The sequence below is a fragment of the Typopeltis vanoorti genome, chromosome 22 (assembly GCF_054136105.1).
Source record: "Typopeltis vanoorti isolate ZY-2024b chromosome 22, IOZ_Tvanoo_1.0, whole genome shotgun sequence".
NCBI lineage: Eukaryota > Metazoa > Arthropoda > Arachnida > Uropygi > Thelyphonidae > Typopeltis > Typopeltis vanoorti.
This window is the reverse complement of record NC_143570.1, coordinates 10,113,326-10,125,905: the sequence shown is the minus strand read 5'-3', so window position 1 is coordinate 10,125,905 and position 12,580 is coordinate 10,113,326. Positions and strand designations below refer to the sequence as shown.

The following is a 12,580-nucleotide window of genomic DNA, read 5'->3' as shown; positions in this document are numbered from 1 at the left end:
AAGTGGTTAGTAATTTGGCTAAATGTTTAGCTAGTTTATATGTAGGACTGTTTGTACTATCTACAATAGGACGCAAAGGTGTATCTTGTTTGTGTATTTTAGGAGCACCATATATTCTGGGTGTTTTAACGTGCAAGGGTTTGAGTTTTTTGACAATTTCTTTTGGCCAGGAAGTGACTTTGTTCACTTCCTGGCCAAAAGCTCACACTTGATTCAACTAATCAAGTGTGAGTTCATTTTGTTTAGCTACATTGAATTCCTGTAGATATTAGTCATGTTTTCATTTGTTTTTATGAAAATAATCTTAACACACACATCACTCACTGCCTAGGCTGTTTTCTAACCTTTTTTTGAGTTCTCTTCAGTGAACCAGATCCAAGAGTATACCAAAATTAAATCAATGATTTTGATTCTTGTTAACTGCCATTAGATGGCGTGATGTGTCTGCAAACACATGTAGCGTGTATTTCGTGATTTTTGTAAATAACATTTGGATTTTCGTGTTGAGGTATTTAAGTATAACGTATTACTAAGTAATTGTTTGAGAAAGTTTAAATCATCTGACCAACAATCTCTAAAATAAACCCTCTCAACTAATACAAATTTTGTGGTTTCTGATCATAGATATTGTTTACATGACCATGTGAGCAATTCAGTAAAAATCAGGAATCCAAGTAATAAACTGTTATACAATAGATCAGTCAGATTTGTAGTAAACTTTGCTTCTTATTCACTGATGCTTGTCAATAATCATTGCTTTTATTTGCCTACCTGCATTCACTTATCTTGGATGCAGGTTTGGTAACTGACTCAGACAAATAGACCAGCCAGCGGATTATTTAATTACTAGTCTGCTGATTGATTAACAGAAATGACTCTAATAGTTTTCATTGCATAAGTTGGTGATATTGAGGATAGTTTTGTACCTGGATGAATTCAAAAGTTCATCATACTGCGCGTGTTGTCAGTTGAATGACAGTAGTTTCTACTTTCATGTTAGCTTGTGTTTGTGCCAGACAGAGCACATATTAGGTGTTCATTTTATGTTTCTGATGTTCTTATTCTACAGTAAAACTTCAAAATGGGAAGAATCTGACTCGGGTCAGATATTGCACAATGAGTGACACCATGTTTACATCAAGTATCAGATCTTATGAAAAAATATGGTGGTAAGTGCTTTCTCTCAATCTCCCTGTATATAGTCCCGACACAGTTCCATCAGACTTTGATGTGATTCTTAAATTTGGGAGGGAGAGGAAAGAAATAATCCATCAGATTACTTCACTACTATTGATGAGAATTCTACTGAAGTGGCCCAACTTCAGTAGAGACTTGCCGAAATTAGTGCCAAATGAAGATTATGTAGGCCAATAAATGTATTTTATTAAATAAATATTTAGTTTAACAACATGCAGTGTGGTGAATGTTTGAAGTGAGTTTTATATATATATATAGATAGAGAGAGAGAGAGAGAAGAGAATTTTACATCAGAAATGTACAACATAAAATGAAGAATTACTAGCTAGTAAATAACTATAATTGTTATTTATCTGAGTATAACATTTGGGTAAATTTTCTAGTTATGAAAAGCCAAGAGTTACACCTGTTCCTCTTTTGTTTTTATTGTTTATACATATATATATATATATATATAGCATCCATATTTTTTTTTATTGTCATTCATAATAATTGCTATTCACATTCTTGACTTTTTTTATATCAAACCTGATCTCGTTGATTCATCCTGAGGACCCCCCACCCTCTTCTTCATTATATACTCCTTGACATTCATGTATAACTGAATCTTTCAGAAAACTTTGATAATTATTTTTATGGATTGTGTTATACAACCACACAATTATGCCACTTCTATTTCTAATATAGATCAGATTTCTCAAATATATATATGTATATGGATATCTTGTGAGTTGATATAGTTGATATTATCCATTTATTGATTTTCAATATAATAGCAGTTATTTAATGTTAAAAACTGGCTGGACAAAAACTTTTTTTTTTTCCATACTGCACTTGTGAAGTACTATGAAGAATTCTAACTTGTTAGGGACACCTTTACTAAGATTTTTTTTTTGGTTTATATTAAATAACTTCAAGTTTCCTGTACCATGGCATTTCAGTTACTGGTTAGTGGGGTGGATATTTGAAAAGAATTTTGGCCACACGTTTTTTTTTTTTTTTTTTTTCATGAAATGGGGAAAGACTGTTTTTTTGGGAGAGGTTGGTGAATACTTGTGCTTCGTAGTGGAAGTATTTCTTTATTATTATTATTGTTATTTCTGTTTCTGACTTTTTGCCTAATTTAAATGTAAATGTTTTTTTCCAGCCAGCTTTAAAAATGCTATACAAGATTTATTTTGAAGTATTTTTATTTTCTAAAGTGTCACATCTTAATTATAATTTTAAATAGCACTTCTGCATTTTAGAACTGTGAATAGCAAATTAGAAATAAATACTATTATGTAGTAACCAATTTATAACAATCGTAAAAGTTGATAGAGTAGTTTTTGACTCTTTCTTCATATTCAGTTTATAATTAATCCAATCAAAGACAATATTTTTTCAGAATGGAGCATATTTATTTTGCCGAAAAAATATTCTGTTGGCAGTATTTTGTTTACATAATTAATATTTAAATTACAGGTGGCCTTTAAGTGGCATGGATAGTTATCCCGCTACACCTCAATCTGTGATGCATCCCCATTCTCCAGATCCGGCCTTTCATGATATGAGTAGTGGTGGAGACCAGACTATGCAGTAAGTGATTTTAGCACCACTGCAATATGGGAAGGTGGGCTAGTCACCTGGGTGAAAATATTTTATTGATACAAGTGCTGCTGGGCTCCATTTTATTTTGGGACCACCTTTTAATCAGTCTGCTCATTTGTGATAAGCTGAAGTTGAGCATCTGTGGAAGCATGTAGAAATGCTTATGGCATATCCGGTAGATTATATCCTGTGATATGTTTTCCCCTACTACAATCCGGTGAATGTTTGAAAAGGACAGCTGAGGCGAAAAGTAGGAGGCCGGGGGGCTTTTATTAATAATACTTCACATGAGCCACACAATCTGATGCATTTGTACTGTAAAGGTGCTTGTTGGAAAACCTAATCATAATTTTATGTGGCATGTTGATTTATTTCTCTTCTTCTCTTTTCACACAGTCTTTGTTTTATTATAGTATAACATCTCACATGAATGAAGGAATTAAATTCCTTTCTCTAAGAGCATAAGAACATATCATCATTGCATTGTGGCACTTGGCTGGCCAAAGTGTTCCTCTTTTTTTTTTTTTTTTTCTTCTTTTTTTTATGTATGTATGTATCAGTTGCCTTAAGATGTCTTTTTGTCATCTAATAGGATGATGTTTTGAGCAGAATTAGCTCTTTATACCAAATCTTTTGAAACACTTGCTATAGTGTTGCACAAAAGCAGTGAACTTTATTGTGAAATATTTTTGTGTAACCAATTTATATTCCTTGCTGATATCTTTATGGATCAGCAGACTAGACATTCTTTTTATAGCCATTTGTGGTGTTGCTAGAACTTCTTAGCTATGGTTTGTATAGTAGTAACTAAAATTTTCCTTGTTTATAAAATTTCAAATGTTCATATAATAGTTTTTATACATTTTTAAAGCAAAATAAAATTAAGAGATCACCTTAAAGTTGAAATTGCATGCTGCAAATAGCATTTGAAATTTAAAGAATTTTAACTATGTTGAATTATAATAATTTGCAAATAAGTTGTGTTCTTTTACAATAAACTATTTTGTTGTTGTACCAAAGGAATTGTTTTAAATAAAACTATTTGCCAGAATTATGAGACTATTTGTATTAAATTTTTATTAATTTATATCAAGTAGGATTACATATTTTGATTGCATGCAAACAAGTGTTATTACTAATCACTTTACTTGTTAAAATTTTGCTTAAAAATGCTTGCATATTTAATTTTTTATTTTTTAAAAATTTTTTGTGTATATTCTTGTCCCATCAGAGTTGGAATTTACACATCCATATTAATAACCCTAAGCAATATTCTTTCATCTCCTTTTATTTCTTTAATTATGTGCAACTAAAATAATCGAAAGATTATTTATATTTGCATATATCAGTATGTATAGAATGTGAATGGGACATGTACTTACAACTTTACACAGTCTCTACATAATTCATATATATATATATTTCAAGTTCTCAGTTCTTTTGTTTAAGCCGTATAATGTGGTCAGTGATCAAAAGTTTTTACTTAAAGTTTTCAACCAGACAAGTGCAACTGATATTTTAGCTGGGAAATTACTATTTAACCCTCACTGGAACAAGTCACTTAAGTTACTTCATTAAAATATAAACATCTAAAAATATGTATTTAAACTTTCTAATGACATTCTATCTTTTCACCTTTATAGAACAGTTATTTCCAAGAGAAAGAGGAAAAACACACTGGATAAAACACATTTTTTAATGGTATGCATAGTAAATGAAATGTGTAATTACAAAAATCATTGTTTTTTACTGCAGATTTTTTTTTAATTTAAATTTCAAAATTTATAGATGCAGTACATGTGAGATATATCACTGCCTTGTTTTGGTAGGAAGTAAATTAACCAAGTCCACTATGTTGCATGTTTTACTGTTTTTTATGAACTCTTTTTTTTTCTTCCCTACAAAAAATGGTGACAAGTGTGTGTGTGTGTGTGTGTGTGTGTGTGTGTGTGTGTGTGTGTGTGTGTGTGTGTGTGTGTGGAGCAGGGGGGATACACACTGTACACACAGACTTAAGAATCAGCTCATTTCACTGCTTTTATGAAATTTAATTGATACACAATAATAGTCCATTAGTATCTTCTGCATTCAAGGCTGTTTTTCAGCCATATCTGTCCACATTCACTTCCTTTATGAAATTTTATTAATATACACACAGTAATAATACATTACTTTGTTTTATGCATTCATGGATATTTCAAGCTCCATAATTTTCTCAAAGAAGCAAATATAATATTGTAATGACTAACATTTTTCAGTACAAAATATTATTTTATTTTCTAATAGTATTGCCATGTTAAATTGCTGAAAATTTTCAGTTATTAATGTTGTAAAATTGGACGTTTAGTGTCGAATTAAAACAATGTTCTCAAGCTAATATAATCATTTACATAGGTGAATCAAGCAAGTAAAGAGCTTGAAATATTTTAGAATATGTACCTGTTAGTTGGTGCAGACATGATATGCATCCTATACCTCAGCAGCAATCTCTATTATTCTTAAATTTCTCTGGATGGAAATCCTGATCATAACAACCAAATAATAGTAAAATTAAATTTCTCTATAGCTTTAATTATTAATTATTTGTATCAAATTTATATCCAAATATCTTAAAATAATTTAAGAATAGTGGTTGCTGTGTAGATGAGTTTGTGATAAAAATCATACTTTAGTGTGCTTGATGTATTATATTGAATTTATTAATTTTTGTCTAACAACTTTCAGTTGTTTTGTTTGGTTGAATATGAAAAATAAAACTTTTGTTCAGTATTATTATAATAAGACATATTTATAAATTGTGATGAAATATTTTAAAAAAATGTAGTTATTATTAAATTTGAAAATCCACTGAATAAATTTAAAATAATTTAAAATTAACATAACACACAAGTTAACTTTGTTAAGCATGAAGAGCTGTCAGAATGCACTATGCATGTTTATTAAAAGGGAGTTAGCGAGGGTGGGGACCTAATATGTATATGATTTATCTTTGGCAGTGCCGCGATGCGAGTACCTGAATTGGACTACGACCTGATTAGCATGGACCTGGTGACTGACATGGATGACGCTGTAGAATTTTCCTGCATCAACGTTAACGACCTTGTGGCCTACCCCAAACCCAATTGAAAGGAGATGCTAACATGGTTAGGCTTACCCATGTTCCATTTCATTAAGCATTTTTAAAAACCCAGTAGTAACTTCTGTGAAGAGACCTCTTCTTTTTTTTATATATATATATATATAGATGTTTCTTCACTAAATATGCGAATATATATATATGTGTATATATCAAAATAAATTCCTGTCAGTCATTTGTAATTTTGCCATCACATGGTAGTGCATTCTGATTTAGCTCTGTTACTTTGCACATCTGGCTAGATGAAATGAATACTGTAAAGCACTCTCACTTAAAAAAAAAAAAAAAAATTTTTTTAAATGCATATTTTACACACTAGAAATGGTTTTATTGTACTAACGTGATAAGAATAATAAGAATTTTTTAAAAAAAGTTTAAACAATTTTTTTTTGTCTTCTTTACACTGAGAAAATGTGTAAACTCTGCTTCAAATAATCGCTCTTAACTTGCGTAACATTCCTAGTGTGTCAAAATAGCTTAGAAGATTGCTTTTAAAATTTCCGATAAGATGCTGCACTTGGCTGTTTATTTTGGTAATTCTCAGAAGTGAATGTGACTACTGTTGAGAGCCTATAATCTTTGTTTAAGTCTAATTTTTTTTGTTTCACTGAAAAAAAAAACCCAAAAAAAAATCAACTATTTCTTAAAAATTAACTGGGTAAAACACATTGTTTTACCCAGTCTAAAATTTTCTTTTAATTTGAACATAAAATACCTTGTTTATTGATTGTTTTTACCAACTTGTATTTGTCTGTTTATCTTAATTTCTTTAATCATAAAATTACACTGTATATATTACATGGCATAGTCTCTTTTGCTGGTAGGCTTATAAATTGCCTCTTCTAGTCACTGAAAACATAGTATGCTGTCTTTTATTAGAAACACTGAATTATTAGATGAGCAAAATTCTTTCTTTATCATTCATCTATATTAGGAATTCAGATATGTTTGAGAATCACATAGTAAACTAAAGAGAACAAAGATTCATCAGAAGATATGCTTGATGTGGGATAGCTGAATTAAAAGAATAACTTATTTGTTGGATTGATATTATGTTAATCCCTTAAAAATGAGTGATTGTATTGGGCCACCATTATTTTAAGAAATCTTTTTCTCTTTGTTTTGATTTTATATTAAGATCTTTGAATGCAGCTTGGCCGTGTCTTCAGAGAACTTTACTTTTTTTCTCCTTCAGTTATAATTAAATCCAGACAATTTTCATCAAAATTACTGTATAATTGTAAGGACATGCATAAATGTTCCACTGAATTCTTATGAAACATTTGTCCAAGGGAAATAAGTGTCTTAAAGAATCAAAATATGATCACAGTAAATAGTTACTGTATTTTAAACATAGATGATCAAATACATTACAATAAGAGCTACACAAAACTTTTTCATATGGCTGAGAATCTCATAAATACATATTGTGATGCTTTCAGAATCCATAGTTTTCATTTCGCATGAGAAACTGGCCAGAGAACGAACACACACACACACACACACACAATTTACCAACAGAATGCACTCACCACATAGCCTTATTTAGTTTGGATTATCTGAATAACCATACATGATAGTGAGAGACATTTCAGAAAATCATGATTTATACTCTATATGATTTATGAAAATCATATAGGGTATCTTACTCTATATGATTGTCTATCTGCAACATAATTGCCTTGGCAATTAAAAGTAAATTACATATGTTTTAATATATATATATATAATATATTTGGGACTTCTTTTAATATATTAAAACTGTTATTAGTTTTAATATATTAAAAGTCCCAAAAGCTGATTGTTTGGGATTTTTGAATGCTGGAATTATCTGATTTCTGAACAAACATAAGACTTGAACAGACACTCACATGTGCACGCATACACACACACACACACACACACACAAAAAAGTAAAGAAAATTATCTAATATTACTAATGCCCATGACCAGTGATGTAAAAAATGTGGGGGGGGGTTATAGGAACTTATCTAGGAATAGGAACAATGTGTAGCTATGCTACAAACAGTCAGCACCTGCTGAGATTGCCATCTATCTTTGTTGTGATTGCATTTCAACATGTTGGCTGTCCAGCACTGTGATATGAAGACTACACTGAAAGCAAAGTTACATATAATGCTTAATATAATGTACTGTTCCTAAAAATCAGAAAATCAATGTATATATGTGGACACAGCTCAATAGATGATAGCATGACATTGCAAATATGGCTTATCTTCATTTTCCAGTGTCCTGATAATGTCAAGATATGTGCTTGATATTGAACAACTTCCTGTTATCTCTTTCTGTAATGAATTAATTCTCTCAAGAGTAGATTAAACATGAGAGAAACCTACACACATGTTAGCATTTCCTAGCCTTGCCATATAGTTTAACTCTAAAGGATCACTTGCCTGACTTACTGAAAAGTTTCACTAAATTGAGCATAATGGGAACTTTAAAATTTTCACACAGCTAAGCATGTGTCAAAATTGCTTAAAATATTTGAAAACAGCTTAATTTATTAATCACATTAAAATTAAATACATATGCATAGTACATATGTATTTAATTTTGATTATCAATCCTCCGTAAAACTATGGCTTAATTAAAAAAACAGGCTTCTAAAATTAATAAAGCTAATTTAACTGTCCATCTGTCTTGTTTGTCACAAAGGCATTATTAAAAACCACAGTTTACACATTTTGCATTTGCTTTTATATATTAGTGAGGTTTCCCTCATTGTAAAATAATCTTATTCTGTATCTGCAAGACGAGCTCTGGTGATCAACACATGTATTTCTTGTGCTCTCTCAATCTAAGGTTGATTATTCTTCCAGTATGATTGAAATAGGTAGTCTGTTTTTTAGCATTACTGTGGATTCAAATACCACTGTGGCATGGATGTTTGTGAATGCCTTTAGATGGCTGATGATATTCATTGCCTTCTTTTACTTACTTTACACTATTACCAAGATTATTGGAAGTATGAGTTGATTTTTGATTATGATACCAAATGCAATGTTTAGAACATAGCTCATGGATAAACTCCCTTAACCTGTCCACATTACTAAAGAGCTGTGGATTTAGTTTATCATGAATAGAATTAATGATGAAATGGTTATTTTTGACCACAAGAACTATAGGAAAGATAGACTTCTATTTGGGTTTGTAGGTCAGATTTATTTCAAACTAAGTTATACCAAAACTAGTTTCGCCAACTATAGCTGTTGGCTTCGCCAGGGTAAAAGATATATAGATGTTAGACCACTTAAATGCTAAAACTGTTACACTAAAACTGTAAATGAACCAAATATAATTGCATTTTTACAAAAAAAAAAAAAAAGAATATGTACGGGGGTTAGCCTTTCATTTCTCTAGGACAAATCATACCATAGAATGGGACAAAAGCTCCATGCCCTACTTAGAGGAGGATTTCCGCTCCCGAATGATAAAAGAAGCCAACAGTTATTCGTTCAAAACTAAACCTAAATAGAAACCAAGGATTAATTCTGCCTGAGATCTGGAAGACTCTCATTAGATCTTTAAACTTGCCAGAATTAAATTTTGCTACAAATTATAGAACGTTCCTACATAACAACAAGTGAGATCATACACGCTCTATGCATGTGATGTACACATTCTTCTGTTTTTTGTAAAAATACAATTATATTTGGTTCATTTACAGTTTTAGCGTTTAAGTGGTCTTACATCTATATATCTTTTACCCTGATGAAGCCAACAGCTATAGTTGGCGAAACTAGTTGGTATAACTTAGTTTGAGATAAATCTGACCTACAAACCCAAATAGAAGTCTATCTTTCCTATGAATAGAATTATCATTTTTTTAAGTTGTATGCAGGAGCTTAGGACTTATGGAGAGCAGATTTTTATTTTTATTTTTTTATTTTTAAAGCTGTCTCAAATATGAGACATGGATATGGACATGCTGTTGTCAGGTCAGTTGGAGGAGGATCAGTGTTTTGAAGATTATGTGGGAAGCATAGCGGTTTGCCATAAATGTGAATATACATATAGGCTTAGGTGTTGGTTGTTATTCATGATAGTGTTTCATGCTATAAACAACAGAGGAAAATAAATAATCAATTTATTGAACTGATATTTCACAGCATCTTCAGGGCACAAAATTATAAATGTGCTAGACACGTGGCACTTAATTAGATAGTTGTAAAAACAATTTAAATTGTAACTGAAGGGAGGTAATGTCCTAACAGGGCACCGTTTAGCAGACAGATAAAAATGAAGTTAAATCCAAAAACATCAGGTTAAATGTAGTCTTAGAATCTCAGTCTCCCAGATCATTGGCGAAAATAATGCAGCCATATTTGTTGAGGTTAGGGAAGTGCTTCATAGCTGATGCTGATTTTAAGAATAGTCTATCAGACCTATAGAAATTCTGTGCAACATAGTTTTCTTCCATTTAATCCCATGTGTAGGAATGTCTAGAGCGTGATTTCCCTATCCTGACTTACCATATAGATGATCACAGATGTGATTCTTTGTTTCTTCATTCTGGATGTATGTTGATAGATAAACCTGTCCCTCTAAGTTGCAGGCACAAGGAACTTCATACATCACAGAATGTATAAAAGGATAAAGTTAATTCTACAGAGAATGGATAAATGTTTCTATTTGAATGTGCAGTTTGAAAGTGGTGTGAAGATTATGTTTGCAGAGAACTTTAGCTATATTTCCTGAAGTGCCTTGAATATAATATATGGGACTAGTTTTGCTGTGATCTTGCATGTTGGTTTCAGGAGAGCCGTGTGTGTGTGTGTGTGGGGGGGGGGGGGGTTTACTATGTTTTTTCTATTTTATAGTTGTAGCATTGTGGCAAAGGTACCTAAGATCAATAGCAAGGGCTGTGTCATTTGAACAGGTAATCCTAGCTCTGTGTGTAAGTTTTTAAAGATGCTTTGCTATTGGGGTGGGTGATGGTTACTCCCATTCCTGGACACATTAATTACACAACTACGAAATGATTCATTGTCTTTTTTTATTTATAGAATCCCACTCCCTCTCTTCCTCTCTCTCTCACACACCTTCCACACATAGTGGAAGGCACTCACATGAACAATCACACCATCTGCCATCCCAACATTGTAGCAACCTCAACACACAGAGTCAGGGCTGTTTGTTCAAATGATACAACCCTTTCCTTGGATGCCTTCACGACACTTTTAGCTAATGGCTACAGCCTCTGTAAAAATGATACTACATCCCCTCCCCCTTTCACATTTAGCAACCAATACATAAGATCATGGCAAAACCATTTTCTTATACTCAAGGAAAATAGTTTTGCCATGAACTTATGTAGACATTAGAAAAGATAGCCTATATGATTTGTAAATATAATCTCCATGCTGCTCTTAACCATGTATCCAGTTAGTAACCTTTATCCCGTCTGAAGATCAGCTTCATCTTCTTACACAACTTGGAGTCTATAAAGCTTCTTGTGACTGCAAATGAGGACAGACTGGTAGATCTATTAATATCCACCCTGCAGAACATAAAAACTACATCTGCATCATTTATATGAAAGTCAGGACTGGCAGACCATACTCTGAACATTGTTCCACAGAGGATTAAATGGAAAACGACAGCTGTGCTGCATATCAGTTGCTGCATCAGCTATGATTATTCCAACCTCAACAATTATGGCTGCATTATTTGCAAAGATATGTGAGGCTGTTATTCCAAGACCACATTTAGCCAGACTTTTCCAAGTTTGCTTTGTTTTTAATTATCTGCTAGAGGGTACCTTGTTAGGACATTAGTTCCTTTTCAGTTACAGTTTGAATTGTTTTTACAGCTATTCAATTAAGCACTACATGTCTATCACATTTATAATTTTGTGCTTCAATGATGCTGGTTAGAAATACAGCGAAATATCAGTAAGACCAAATAATTAATTTTTTTCTACTGGTGTTGTTTATACTGTGAAGCATTGTTATGAAAATGTCATATGAATATACTTGCTTGTAGAGTTAGGCTTCCTGTAAACTAAAAGGTTTCTCCTATGGTCTCATCACCCAGATGCTTTAGCATTGCGCTTCAACAGATCCCTAATCATTTCATTTCACAGGGAACCTAAGTAACTCTCACATGTAGGTATATGGATCAACATTGACCAGCTTGGTTGGTTGAGCATATATCAACTTTCCAACCAACATGCCATAATGAGTCCAAGGATTCATCATATGAGGTCCACACTAACTATTATTCACACATTGCTTATCATACCTTTCCTTAAATTCATTTGCTGATTGAGCACTCACAATGCCTCTGGCAGCCCATTCCACTCACTCACCACTTTCTTTCTAAGCAAAAAAAAATTCCATCACATTCTTCCTAACCATATTTTTACTTAACATTCCAATTGTTACTCCTTGTTCTTTTGCCTTCCAAATATGTTTTGAAAATTTTCCTTTGTATCTATTCTATAATGTGTTCTACTCTTTATCAATTTACATGTTTCAATCATATCCTCTCTTTTTGTGCAATCCACAAATCTTGCCATTTTCTCACATGGGGAGCATTCCACAGACTAGTCATACTTTTATTTAGTTGCCTGTGGATCCTCTTCATTCTGAACATCCTTGGCATCTAGGCACACTAATCCACGTGTGATGATTA

At 32.0% G+C, this 12,580-nt stretch overlaps 1 protein-coding gene across 5 annotated transcripts in view; it reads left to right on the top strand.

The window, feature by feature from the left end:
- The window catches only part of Stat92E (Signal transducer and transcription activator Stat92E), a 477,065-nt gene extending 471,081 nt beyond the window's left edge, over window positions 1-5,984 (top strand). For 4 of the 5 annotated variants that reach the window (XM_090412268.1, XM_090412269.1, XM_090412266.1 and 1 more), the window contains 2 exons: window positions 2,662-2,775; window positions 5,784-5,984. In XM_090412268.1, coding sequence (XP_090268394.1) covers window positions 2,662-2,775; window positions 5,784-5,913 — 244 coding nt within the window. In that variant the 3' untranslated portion in view covers window positions 5,914-5,984. Of the gene's footprint in view, window positions 1-2,661; window positions 3,840-5,783 lie in introns of those variants that run through there. The other variant, XM_090412271.1, reaches the window with a different exon arrangement.
- Window positions 5,985-12,580: the final 6,596 nt, after the last annotated feature.